The sequence below is a fragment of the Suncus etruscus genome, chromosome 17 (genome assembly GCF_024139225.1).
Source record: "Suncus etruscus isolate mSunEtr1 chromosome 17, mSunEtr1.pri.cur, whole genome shotgun sequence".
Taxonomy (NCBI): domain Eukaryota; kingdom Metazoa; phylum Chordata; class Mammalia; order Eulipotyphla; family Soricidae; genus Suncus; species Suncus etruscus.
The window spans coordinates 36,807,299-36,821,414 of NC_064864.1; the positions used below are offsets into that span (position 1 = coordinate 36,807,299).

At 41.7% G+C, this 14,116-nt stretch overlaps 1 protein-coding gene across 1 annotated transcript in view; it reads left to right on the forward strand.

The window, feature by feature from the left end:
- KIF11 (kinesin family member 11) overlaps positions 1 to 14,116 on the forward strand; it is a 68,873-nt gene that overhangs the window by 32,395 nt on the left and 22,362 nt on the right. Inside the window, exons 10-14 of the mRNA XM_049790828.1 lie at positions 2,355 to 2,443; positions 5,572 to 5,659; positions 7,586 to 7,774; positions 8,450 to 8,657; positions 11,007 to 11,179. Of these exons, the coding sequence (XP_049646785.1) occupies positions 2,355 to 2,443; positions 5,572 to 5,659; positions 7,586 to 7,774; positions 8,450 to 8,657; positions 11,007 to 11,179 (747 nt within the window). The remainder of the gene's footprint in view (positions 1 to 2,354; positions 2,444 to 5,571; positions 5,660 to 7,585; positions 7,775 to 8,449; positions 8,658 to 11,006; positions 11,180 to 14,116) is intronic.

The window sequence follows — 14,116 nt, forward strand, 5'->3', positions numbered from 1 at the left end:
ATAGTCATTATATATTTGATCACTAATTATGTACAATAATCACATATAATATATCTTTTATTTTTGGGCTACATCCAGAGGTGCTCTGGAGCTATTTCTGGCATAATATATCTTTTAATTTTGGGCTACATCCAGAGGTGCTCTGTAGCTATTTCTGGCCCTGAACTCAGAATCCAGGGACCATATGGGATATCGGGGATTTAACCTGTGTCGGCTAGGTTTGAGGCAAATGACTTCACTGCTGTGTTATTGCTCTGGCCTCTTTTTTTTTTTTTTTGATTTTGCTTTTGGGCCACATCAGCGGTGCTCAGGAGTTTCTCCTGGCTGTGTGCTTAGAAATCGCTCATGGCGGGGCCGGAGAGATAGCACGGAGGTGGGGCATTTGCCTTGCTTCCAGAAGGATGGTGGTTTGAATCCCGGCATCCCATATGGTCCCCTGAGCCTGCCAGTAGCGATTTCTGAGCGTAGAGCCAAGAGTAACCCTTGAGCACTGCCAGGTGTAAACCCCCCCCCCCCCAAAAAAAAAAAAGAAATCGCTCCTGACAGACTCAGGTGACTATGGGATGCTGGGAATCTAACCTGGGTATGTTCTAGGTTGGCCACATGCAAGGCAAGCACCCTACCACTGTGCTATTGCTCTGGCTTTCTTATTATAATTTTTTAATAATTGTTTCTCCAAGTGGTATTAAGGCCTGTTGTACTATGTTTATGCACGTATGTGTGTATTTGAAGTGTTGGAGACTGAATCAAGGCCTGGCACATGCTAGACTTGTGCTCTAGCACCTGAGATATTTTCCCAATATACATTTTACTTCAGAAGCCATATTTTGTTCTTTTTTTTTTTTTTTTTTTGGTGAGCTATACCTTGTGCTTAGCAATCACTCCTTTCTCTGCACTCAGGGATCACTCCTGGCAGTGCTTTAGGGACTGTATTTGGTGCCAGGGATTGAACCAGGGTCAGCTGCATGCATGCAAGCCAAGTGCCCTACCCACTGTACTATTTCTCCAGTCCCCTAAAGATTGAAGGGGGGGTGGTGGTCAGGGGTTACACCTGGCTATATGCTCAGAAATCGCTCCTGGCAGGCTCGGGGGACCATATGGGATGCTGGGATTCAAACCACCGACCTGCATGCAAGGCAAATGCCTTACCTCCATGCTATTTCTCCCCCAAGATATTTTTTTGTTTTTTGGTTTTTTATTTTTGGGTCATACCAGCCAGCACTCAGGGGCTCCTCCTGGCAGAAATCACTCCTGGCAGGCTCGGGGGACCATGTGAGATGCTGGATCAGCTGTCCATGCTGGATCAGCTGCTTGCAAGGCAAACACCCTACCGCTGTGCTATCTCTTTGGCCCACCCTGAAGATATTTTTGAAGGCTCTTTAAATATTATTGCAAGCAGGTTACTACAGAATGAAATGTATTGTCATGACTGACTTTGTTTTGGGCTGTACTGGGTAGTATTTGAGAGTGCTTGCTGTGAGGAGCTAGTATGCACAGTTCCACTGCTACCCTTGGAGCTATCTTCCCTAGCCCTGTAGCTGACTTCCTATCACACTTTTCTTTTTTTTTTCTCTTTTTTTTTTATTTGAAGACAAAGATACAAAGAAAGGACAAGGGTGAAGTTACAGTGGGAAGGCAATCATCCATAAACAGAATTCTCCAAAGAAATCCCTTGCTGATACCTTAATTTTGAATTTTCAGCCAAAAAAAAAATTAAGAGAAATAAAACAAAACACATTGTCCCTCAAGATCCCAGATTGTAGTACATTATAGCATTTCTTAATAGTCACAAATCAGTCTAAAGCCACAAAATTTATGTAACTCCTTTAACATTAAAGGCTATAGTATTGTTGACATAGTTGATCATAATACATTATTTCCTTAAGGATGAGTCAAAGGAGCACAGCAAAGATGGTGTTAGTGTGACAATTGTTTGCATAGGCCCAGCAAAATATAGGGGATGTGGAAAGAAAAGGCCTTGGCCTAAATAAGGAGACCTTACCCCTGAAGTTTTCTGGCATAAGACCAACTCTAGGGGCCGGGCGGTGGCACTAAAGGTAAGGTGCCTGCCTTGCCTGAGCTAGCCTTGGACGGACCGCGGTTCGATCCCCCGGTGTCCCATATGGTCCCCCAAGCCAGGAGCAACTTCTGAGTGCATAGCCAGGAGTAACCCCTGAGCGTTACCGGGTGTGGCCCAAAAACCAAAAAAAAAAAAAGACCAACTCTAGGCTCCAGACATACTAGGTTGTCCAACCCAAGTCATTGTCTGTAGTGCCAATACACTTTTATCTTTAACATAGTCACTGTTGTTAGTGTGAGGTTTCTGTAACTATCACACTTTTCTTTCCATGCAGGAATATACTGAAGAGATAGAGCGCCTGAAACGAGATCTTGCTGCAACCCGGGAAAAAAATGGGATATTCGTTTCAGAGGAAAATTTTAAGTAAGTTCTTGGCAATGGAAATTTAATTTCCAAGAATAATGATGTTTTAACAGGTTAAAATAGATCCTGTGTAATGAATTAGAAATGCTGTGTCTCAGGGGTTGTTTTGTGATAAAGCATTTGCCTTTTATATGTGAGGCTCAGTGTTCTGTTTGCTGCACTGAGTATTCCTCTGAACTCACCAGGGTAGGTTTCCTCTCCTCAAGAAATTAAAAAGGTAAATAATATGATTCTTTTTTTTTTTTTTTTTGGTTTTTGGTTTTTGGGTCTCACCCGGCAGTTGCTCAGGGGTTACTCCTGGCTCCATGCTCAGAAGTTGCTCCTAGCAAGCACAGGGGACCATATGGGACGCCGGGATTCGAACCGATGACCTTCTGCATGAGAGGCAAACGCCTTACCTCCATGCTATCTCTCCGGCCCCAATAATATGATTCTTTTATTTTGACATTAAGTAATCACCAGCTTAAAATTTTTTGTTTTTGTTTTATGGACCACAACTGGCTGTGCTCATGGCATTCTCGCAGCTCTACACTCAGCAATTATTCCTGGTAGGCTGTGGAAACCATTTGGAGTGCTGAGAATAGGATCCAGTTTAATTGCAGGCAAGGCAAATGCCCTACTTACTGTACTATTGCTACAGTCCTCTGTTTACATTTGTATATTTAGTTGTAATTTTTGTTTTTTAGCCATACCTAATGGTGTGCAGTATTTGGGAGATACTACAATGCCTCCTGCAGTAGTAGTAGTACTGCAGGCCATTGAGCCATCAGTCTGGCCTCAACATTTTTTTTTTTTCTAAATAAGTCACTGTGAATTTACAAAAGTTATTCATTAGAGGCTGAAGTGGTAGTATAAGTAGGCATTGGCCTTGCACGTGGCTGACCCTGGTTCAAACCCTGGCATCCCATATGGTCCCGAGCCTGCCAGGAGTCATTTCTTAGTGTAGAGGCAGTAGTAACTCCTGAGCACCACCAGGAGTGGCCCAACCCTCCCTCCCAACAAACACCCCCCCCCCAATAAAAGCCAAAGTTATTTACTATGGGTTTCAGACATGCAATGTTTCAACACCAATCTCTTCAACAATGTCCCAACATTTTTAAAGTAATGTCTGTTAATTTATTTGTTTTTGGGACAGTCTCACATCTGGCAGTGCTCAGGGCTGACTCCTGGCTCTACATGTTCAGGGTTCATTCCTGGTGGTGCTCAGGGGACCATATGGAATACTGGGAATTGAACTCGGGTTAGCCGCATGCAATCAAGCTTATTATCTCTCTTCCCTAATTTTAAATAATTATTATTTAAGCACCATGATTACAAACATGTTTGTAGTTGGGTTTTAGTTATAGAAAAGAACGTCCTCTTCACCAGTGTCACCTTCCCACCACCAATGCCTCCCATCTCCCTCCTCCTCCACCCTTGCCTGTCTTTGAGACAGACATTCTATTTCTCTCACTCCCTACCATTGTCTTGAAAGCTATTAGGTAGTTATTTCTCTAACTGCACTCACCACTTTTTCTGGTAAGTTTTTCATATCATTGGCCGGTCCTTCCAGCCCTCATCTCTATTGTCTCTAGGTATTACTACAAGGAAGAATAAATGTTTTGAAAGCAGAACAATATAATGCACTTCTCCGGTTTCTTTCTTTTTATATTCTTTTTTAATTTTTGGGCCACAAGAGTTACTCCTGGTTCTGCACTCATGAGTCACTCCTGGAAGGCTTGAGGGACAATATGGGATGCTGGGGACTGAACTTGGGTTGGCTGTGTGCAAGGCAAACTCTATTCACTGTGCTGTTGATCCCACCCCTGACCTCCAGTTTCTATTTGCCTTATCCTGTCCTCTTGTGATACATGTGCCTTCATGTATAAGCCTCTTGTGGATTTTTGTTTTGTTTGTTTTTTGGGCCACACCCAGCAATACTCAGAGTTTACTCCTGCCTCTGCACTCAGGAATCACTCCTGTCAGACTCAGAGACTAGGATGCTGGGGATATAACCCGGGTTGGCCATGTTCAAGGCAAACGACCTCACTGTGGTGTACCCCAAGACCCACCCATATCTGGGAGGAGTTTTGGGAACCGGATAATAGGTGTAACTACCTGCAAGACCTCCCATTTCTGGGAGGGGGTCTGGAAAAGGATAGATAAACCTCTGAGCCAGGGGATTCGGCCCTTTTGCCGTTTCTCTCTTGGCCCGGCTTGGCTTCCTGGCTTTTGGATCTTTGGGCCGCATGGAGCCCAAAGGGAAGATGGCTAACAGGAGATAAGATGCAGGGCTAGCAAAATATAGCTGAATGCTTAAAAGGTTGACATAGGCCACACACCTGTGGTGGCTAGGGCATAAATAAAGATGATTCTTCCTGAAGCCTGCGTGTGAGTGATTTCACCTGGGCCTGGAACTCGCCGGCTGCATGGAGGTTGCAGAGCCATGTGGGCTGGATGGCATCATCCACCATCCAGCCCCATCGTTAATTATTTAACACAACACCTCACCACTGTGTTATTGCACTGGCTGGCCCACCCTGCTGTCCCCCCTCCCCGTGGGTTTTTGTTTTCTACTTATGGCTCATATCCCAGTTACAGATGCACAAGTGCTTACATTATGTTTTATGCATCTACTTTATGTGAGTTATAGTCCTATGAAAAATTTATTGGTTTTTTTTTTTTTTTTTTTTTTGGCCATACCCGGATGCTTGGGTACTTCTGGTTATGTGCTCAGAAATCGCTCCTGACTTGGGGGACCATATGGAACACCGGGGATCGAACCATGGTCCATCAGAAATCGCTCCTGGGGGCCCGGAGAGATAGCACAGCGGTGTTTGCCTTGTAAGCAGCCGATCCAGGACCAAAGGTGGTTGGTTCGAATCCCGGTGTCCCATATGGTCCCCTGTGCCTGCCAGAAGCTATTTCTGAGCAGACAGCCAGGAATAACCCCTGAGCACGCCGGGTGTGACCCAAAAACCAAAAAAAAAAAAAAAAAAAAGAAATCACTCCTGGCTTGGGGAACCATATGGGATGCTGGAGGATCGAACCGCAGTCCATCCTAGGCTGGCGCTTGTAAGGCAAACATCCTACAGCCTGTGCCACTGTTCTAGCCTTTTAACTGTTATTTTTATTAAAATTTCTTTTAGGGCTATGAGTGGAAAACTAACAGTTCAAGAAGAACAGATTGTAGAACTGATGGAAAAAATTGGTGTTTTAGAGGAAGAACTAAGTAGGGTAAGCATTCAAAATATTCTTATGTTATATAAAAGCAGTATTAAAATTTTTATTCTCTGAGGAATCTGATAATTTCCATGAAGATTTTCTTTCTTTCTTTTTTTTTTTTTTTTTGGTTTTTGGGCCACACCCGGTAACGCTCAGGGGTTACTCCTGGCTATGCGCTCAGAAATTGCTCCTGGCTTGGAGGACCATATGGGACACCGGGGGATCGAACCGTGGTCTGTCCAAGGCTAGCGCAGGCAAGCCAGGCACCTTACCTCTAGCGCCACCGCCCGGCTCCAAGATTTTATTTCTTGATGACCCTTACTCTAAAACTACGTTGTATTTTTAAAATTGTGGTATAATCAGTAATCATGGAGAAATACTGTTTTTACAGTTATATTAATGCACAATACAAGAAATTAACTGTATTGTGTTTTTTTTCTTGGTTACATCTATATAATAGATTTGATCCATTTTCGTTTATATGTTTATCAAGGAGGAATTGAATGTAGATGTTCAAGGAAACCTGATATCAGTGAATTAAGATGGAAAGATTAGACTTCTCTGTACTTCCTTTATGTTGATGGTAGTACAAGGAACCTAAAGTGACAACACAGTATGCTGATTCGTAATTAGGGCATTTTGTGTTTTTTTGTTTTTGGCCCCCACCTGGCTATGCACAGGACTTAATCCTGGGTCTAAACTCAGGGATCACACCTGGTGGACTTGGGAGACCATCTGGGGTTCAGGGAACAAACTGGCTAAGTGCAAGGCAAAGCCCTACCCATTCTACTTCTCTGGTCTCTGTGATTTTTGTTTATTTTTGGTAGAATGTGAAGTGGCAGATAATTGGGTAATTGGATTCATATAAACTGCTCAAGGTTTATTTCTTTATTTTTTGCGCTCAGGGCTCACTCTTGGTGGTCCTTGGGGGACAATATGTAGTACCAGAGAGTAGTCTTAACTGCATACAGGATAGTCCACATTCTTACCTGTTGTGTTATCTCTGTGGCCCTCTTTCCTTTTTCTTTTTTCTCCTCGGTTTTTGATTTTTGGGCCACACCTGGCAATGCTCAGGGTTTGCTCCTGACTCTTCTCTCGGAAATCACTCCTGACAGGATTTGAGGACCAATGGGATGTTGAGGATCAAACCGGGTCAGTCTCATGCAAGGCAAACAAACACTACTCTTTGGGCTATCTCTCTGACTCCTGTAATTTGGGTTTTAAAAGTTTATTTTATTTTTTCACTGAGCCCACTCCCAGTACTGGTGTGTTTTGGAAATACACCAGTAGTGCTGGGGGTAGATAGGCCTTGTATAGAAAAATCTCAGGTCCTTGACCATATATCTAAATTGTGCTCTTGCACTGGAGCTATGTTCCCTGTCCTTGTTTTTTTTTTTTTTTTTTTTTTTTTGATAGATGCTATATAAAATGGGCTGGGCTACTTGTTAATATACTGCATTTTATCAAAGAATAATTTGCTTCTTTCTATTCTATTATTGTTATATGTACTATATGATAATACATAATTTACATAACTAGTAAATAACTATCAACCCATTCTGGTTTGCTTGCTGTTGTTTTTGTTTCCTTTTGGTGTTTGATTTTTGGGCCACACCTGGAAGTTTTCAGGGATTAATTCTGGTTCTATTCTTAGGAACCATTCCTGGTAGGCTTAGGGGATCATATGGGATGCCAGTGTTTGAATCCAGGTCAGCCGTTGCAAGGCAAATGCCCTACCCACTGTGCTACTGCTTCGGCCCCTTGTTTTATTTTAAGGCTGTGTTGAGGTGCGATTTGTTTGCAAGTATATGTTACCAAATCACGGCTAGCAACCAAAATGCCAACAACCTCTCCCACTGTGATAAGACCTTTTTTTTTCTTCTCTTTCCCTGGGTTTTGTTTAATCATTGAAAATGTTAATAATAATTTTTTAATTAGGTAACAGAATTGTTTACGGATAGTAAAAGTGAGCTTGATCAGTGTAAATCTGATCTGCAAAATAAGTCACGGGAACTTGAAAGTACTCAAAAACACCTACAAGAAACTAAATTACAGCTTGTTGAAGAAACATATATCTCTTCAGCTTTCAAAAATACTGAGGAGAAACTGTATGATACTGCCAGCAAGGTATGTCCATTGTTTGAATTTTTTTCTACCCCTTCCCCAGCCATTGTTTTAAATTATACTCACATTAAATACATTAAAGAATGAGTAAGAAGTAATTTTCTTTGCTTTAGCCTCAATTGTGAAATTTCTTCCACTTAAATGAATTTCACTTTAAGTGACATGTCAATTTTGAAGTTTTTTACATACTGTATTAAAATTTTTCTACTAATTAAAATTTTCTACTAAGTTAGAGAAACTATTGCTGAACTTAGGAGAAACCTATTGCTGAAATTGTTAATATGTAGCATGGTTTTAATATATTATTGGATATTTAGAATAATGATGTTTTAACATTTTCCCTGTGGTCATGATTGAAATAACTGTAATTTGAATTTAGTGCTAATGATGGGAGATGTATTTAATTTGTATTTGCTTTTGAGAAAATAGCATAATGGAAAAAGAAAGGTGAGACAGCATAATAAGTATAATGTAACATGGCAGAATTGGTTTTCCTTGACTGAACAACTAGGGTCAAATAAACATTCCTGACCAACTGTTGAGTAAATTATCACATTTACAAAGCTCTCTGACAACTGTCTGAAATTCATTTGTTCTCTTCAGGAGAAATCCCATGTAGTACATTGTGTTAAGTTGCCATATTCATTTTAACATTCATTGCTTTCAAAAATCATATAGTTGGTTAACACAGTCGAAGAAACTACGAAAGCTGTCACTGGCCTCCATTCCAAGTTGGATCGCAAGAATGCAATTGATCAGCACAATGCAGAAGTTCAGGATGTTTTTGGCAAAAACCTAAATGGTCTATTTAATAATATGGAAGAATTGCTTAAGGATGGGAGTTCCAAACAAAAGGCCATGCTTGATAGTCACAAGGCCTTGTTTGGTGAGTTGGAACATTTGTAATTACTTTAGTTCTTGTCTGTTGAATGTGAGACTAGTTTCAAAATGGATTATTTAGAAAAAGGTTATATGGCCATGTCCATCAATTTCCCTTGCAGTGCTTACAGTGTCTGTTCAGAGCAGGGTCTGATGCTTTTGAAAGGCAGTAAAATGCCTTTTACAAATGCCTTTGTTAAAAAACATATTTTTACAAATAAGGGGAGAGTTTGGGACCACACCTGGCAGTACTTAGGAACTATTCTTAGCTCTGTGATCTGGATCACTTCTAGTGGTGCGTAGGTGACCATGAGGCACCAGGATTGGAACCAGGGTGACTGCATGGAAGGCCTTAATCTCTATACAGTCTTCTGTCCCCAAATGAAAACAAATCTTAAAAGCTCAATCTTGGGCCCGGAGAGATAGCACAGCGGCATTTGCCTTGCAAGCAGCCGATTCAGGACCAAAGGTGGTTGGTTCGAATCCCGGTGTCCCATATGGTCTCCCGTGCCTGCCAGGAGCTATTTCTGAGCAGACAGCCAGAAGTAACCCCTGAGCACTGCCGGGTGTGGCCCAAAAACCAAAAAAAAAAAAAAAAAAAAAAAAAAAAAAAAAAAAAAGCTCAATCTTGTTTGGGCTTTTTTTCCTCTTCTACTTTGAAAGTACCTTTTATTAAACTAGGTATATTAACTTTAGAAATATAAGTTTGCTTATTACTGACCTTCATCTTTATACATAGTACTGCTTTTTTTTAAAATTTATTTCTAAAATTAAATAAAATTTCTTTAAATATTATAATTTTATTTTATTTATACACTTTATTTTCACAAACTTTCTGCATTTTTTCTTTTTATTTATTGATTGATTCATTGATTGGTTGTTGGGCCACACCCAGTGGTGCTCAGCGGTTACTCCTGGCTCTGCACTCAGAAATCGCCCCCGGCAGGCTAGGGGACCATATGGGATGCCGGGAATCAAATTGGGTCCCTCCTGGGTCAGCTGCATGCAAGGCAAACGCCCTGCCGATGTGCTATCTCTCCAGCCCTACTTTCTGCATCTTTTTGTTTTGTTTCATGGGGGACGATGCTGGCAGTATTCAGGGTTTATTTACTCCTGTGGTCAAGGATCACTCATGATGGTGCTCAGGGGACCACATATGATTGGAATCCGCCCAGGTGCTAGGCAAGTGCCTTACCTTAATCTCCAACCCTTTCAGCTTTTCTTTTGAGAATATGTTTCCTTTTTTGTTTATTTGTTTGGGCCATACCCAGAAGTACTCAGGGCTTGCTTCAGCCTCTTTGCTTAGGGATCACTCCTTGAGGGGTTAAGAGGACACTGTGATACTGCGGATAGAGCCTCAGTTGGCCATGAGCAAGAAAATTGCTGTAAACATTATACTATTTCTTTAGCCCAAGAATGCGTATCTTGAGTTTTTGTGTGCCTGTGATTTAAAACCATAACCACTTTTATTTTCTCTTAGAAAACTAATGTTAACTTATAAAAATATTATCCTCATTGTTTAAAAAAGGCAGGAAAGGTACAAAGATAAAAAAATTAAATAACTAAGAATAGTCATTTTAATTCAATCCACCATAACTAGTTTTTATATCAGTATATTGACTATTACTGGTTTTATTATACTATAAAACTAGGAGCATAGTTTCAATGGTAGAAATGCATAAGCCTGGGGCCGGAGAGATAGCACAGCGGTGTTTGCCTTGCAAGCAGCTGACCCAGGACCTAAGGTGGTTGGTTCGAATCCCATCCCATGTGGTCCCCCATGCCTGCCAGGAGCTATTTCAGAGCAGATAGCCAGGAGTAACCCCTGAGCACTGCTGGGTGTGGCCCAAAAACCAAAGGAAAAAAAGAAGAAAAAAGAGAAATGCATAAGCCTCATAAGCCACCAAATTTCTATTGCTATAATCTATCAAAATTAACCTTTCTATTTTCCTCATACTTTTTTTTTTCTCTAGTGACTATGGGGATTTTACAGTATGACAGTTTCTGTTTTACTGGTTTTCAGTCCTCTTTTAGTTTGTTTTTTAGCCTTTTTCTTTTTTTGGTTTTGGGGTCACACTCGGCAGCACTCAGGGGTTCCTCCTGGCTCTACCCTCAGAAATTGCTTCTGGCAGACTCAGGGGACCATATGGGATGCTGGGATTTGAACCGCCATTCTTCTGCATGCAAGGCAAATGCCTTACCTTCATGCTAATTCTCCAGCCCCCTTGCTTTATGTATTAAGCCGATTTTAAGCTTGTTAGTAAAATATACAATGTTATTTCTCTTACCTTTTGCTGGTTCTGTTTTTAAATATATTTATGTTAATAATTTTTTCTTTTTTCCTTCTTTGGTTTAGATAACCTGCTGTCTTCCAGTGTTTCTGCTTTAGACACCATTACTACAACAGCACTTCGATCTCTCACATCTGTTCCAGAAAATGTGTCTGCACATATTTCTCAGATTTCTAATATGATACTTAAAGAAGAATCATTGGCAGCGGAAAGTAAAACTGCATTTCAGATGTTGATTGTTAGTGAATTTTTGTTTGTTTGTTGTTTGGTTTTTAGGCCACATCCTGCAGTGCTCAGAGAGGTTAATCTTGGCTCTGCACTCAGGAATGACTTGGTGGGCTCAGGGAACCTTATGGGATGCTAGGGATTGAACTTCGGTTGGCCATATGCAGGGCAAAAGCCCTACCTGCTGTACTAATACTCTAGCCCGTTAGTGAATAGTGTGTGTGTGGATAGTGTGTGTGTGTGTGTGTGTGTGTGTGTGTGTGTGTGTGTGTGTGTGGTGTGACAGGGATTGAACTCAGGGCCTTCCACACAAAATGTATGTGTTCTACTATTTGTGGTACATCCTTGACCTGCTTAAAGGGTTACATTTTAAACATCCTTAGGAAGTGTCAGTTGCTATTGCTTGATCTTGAATTCTGTTGAACAATAATAATAATTGTTACTTTGAGATTAAAAATACTATTTTGAGGGGCCAGAGCGATAGCACAGCAGAAGGACATTTGCCTTGCTCGTGGCTGCCCAGGATAGACCTAGGTTCGATCCCCGGTGTCCCTTATGGTCCCTGAGCCTGCCAGTATCGATGTCTGAATGCATAGCCAGGAGTAACCCCTGAGCATCACCAGGTGTGGTCCCCCCCAAGAAGCCCCCCAAAAATACTATTTTGAGGTGCCCATTTGCAGATTTGCCTATGACCAGCCTTCTATCACTAGCATCCCATCTGGTCCCCCAAGTCTGCCAGGAGTAACATCTGGGTATAGCCCAAACACAAAACAACAACAAAGAAAAAGAAAACCAAAATCTAAAATTTTTTTTTGGGGGGGGGGGTTTGGGTCATACCTGACAGTGCTCAGAGGTTACTCCTGGCTCTATGCTCAGAAATTGCCCCCGGCAGGCTCGGGGGACCATATGGGGTGCCAGGATTCAAACCACTGTCCTTCTGCATGCAAGGCAAATGCCCTACTGCTGTGCTATCTCTCCGGCCCCTAAAATACATTTCTTTTAAATCTAAAAATACTATTATGGGAAAAAAAAGCCAAGAATAAAAATACTATTTTGATAGTAATATTTGCCTTAATTACATAAATACTTAATTTTTTAAAGAGATGTTTTTGTTGTCATGCTCAGGTTTATTCCTGGTTCTGCTCAGGGGTCATTCCTGGTGCTAGAGATCGAACCTGGACCAGCCATTTGCAAGGCAGTTGCCCTACATGCTGTACTATGTCACCAGTCCCAGGTTTTTTTGGGGGGATAAGGTGGTGGCTGGTGTTTTTATGACAAATATTTTTTTTTCTTTTCCTTTTTTTTTTTTTTTTCTTGCTCTCTTCAGGAAGGAGTGGGGAGGAGGAGGAGGAGGAGGGAGAGAGATGGGGAAGAGAGAGAGAGAGAGAGGAGGCTGGGGAGAGGATGGGAGGCCGAGGAAGGAAGGAAAGAGAGAGGGAGAAGGGAGAGAGAGAGGGGAGGGGGAGAGATGGAGAGAGAGAGATGGAGATGGAGAGGGGAGAGAGAGGAGAGAAATGGACAGAGGGGGAGGGGACAGGAGAGGGAAGGAAAGAGGGAGAGATGGAGAGAGATGGAGAGAGAGGAGGGAAGGGGAGAGAGAGGGAGAGGGCGACAAATATTTTTATGTGTTTTTCTCTTAGACTGGTTTCCACATATATTTAACAAACATTTGGAAATTTTCCAAGAACGATTATGCTGGTGTTACAGGAACCTAACCAGAAAGACATACTCAGTGGTTAATTTAAACATTACTACTAAACACTGGGACCAGAGAGATAGCACAGTGGTAGAGAGTTTATCTTGCACGCGACCAACACAGGACAGACTCCAGTTCGAACCCCTGCATCCCTTATGGTCCCCCGAGCCTGCCAGGAGCAACTTCTGAGTGCAGACTCAGGAATAACTCCTGAGCACCACTGGATGTGACCCCAAAACCAAAAAAAAAGCAAACAAAAAAAAAAACATCCCAACACTAGGGCTGGCAGCAAACCCAAGTTTGATTCCTGTCATCCAAAAAGCCCATGAACCTGCCAGAATTCCTGAGTGCAGAGTCAGGAGTGCTAGGTGTGTCCCTCCCAACCCCCCCCCCCAAAAAAAAATTAATAAACTATAAAAGCTATAATGCTAATATTAAAATTGTGCAAGAGAAAGCGAGGGTCACATACAATAGTGTAAACTAAACCCTTTTGTACAATAAATAGAAGCAGTTTTGAATTTAGTTAACATCTGAACCCGGTTTTAATGTTTTTGTTTGTTTTGGGGTCATATCCAGTAGTGCTCTGGGGTTATTCATGCTTCTGCAGTCAGGAATTACTCCTGACTGAGCTCTCCGGACCATATGGTATGCCAGGGATCAAACCCGGGTTGGTTGTGTTCAAGGCAAGTACCTTACCCAGTGTAAGTCACTTACTTTGGCCTTGTACTCTTTGTGACTGTGTACATTAACTATCTTATTTCTTGTTCATGTCATTGACTACTTTCTTTGTAAAGAAAGAAAGGCTTTTTGCTTTTTTTTGAGTTCCACTGACTGTCCCCAAGTACAATAGCTGTTAGTTGACATTGTCTGTTTTAGTGCTTGTATGACATTAATTTTTAGATGTTTTCAGTTACTCAAATTCTAGTTTATTCAGAGATTGTCCTCAGGCTTTATGTGTGGTCCAGAGGTAAAGCTCTTTATTTTTTTCCTTTTGGGCCATACCCTGTGTGTGATGCTCGGGTTACTCCTGGTTATGCGCTCAGAAATCTCTTCTGATTCAGGGGACCATATGGGATGCCAGGGGATCGAACCAAGGTCTGTCCTAGATTGGCTGCATGCAGAGCAAATGCCCTACCTCTGTGCTATCTCTTCGGCCCCAAAGCTCATGTTTTAGATTTGTAAGACCCTTGTTCAGTCCCTGGCATTTTACAAAGGGTCTAGCAACATTAACTTTTTGGAAATGAATTTATTTAC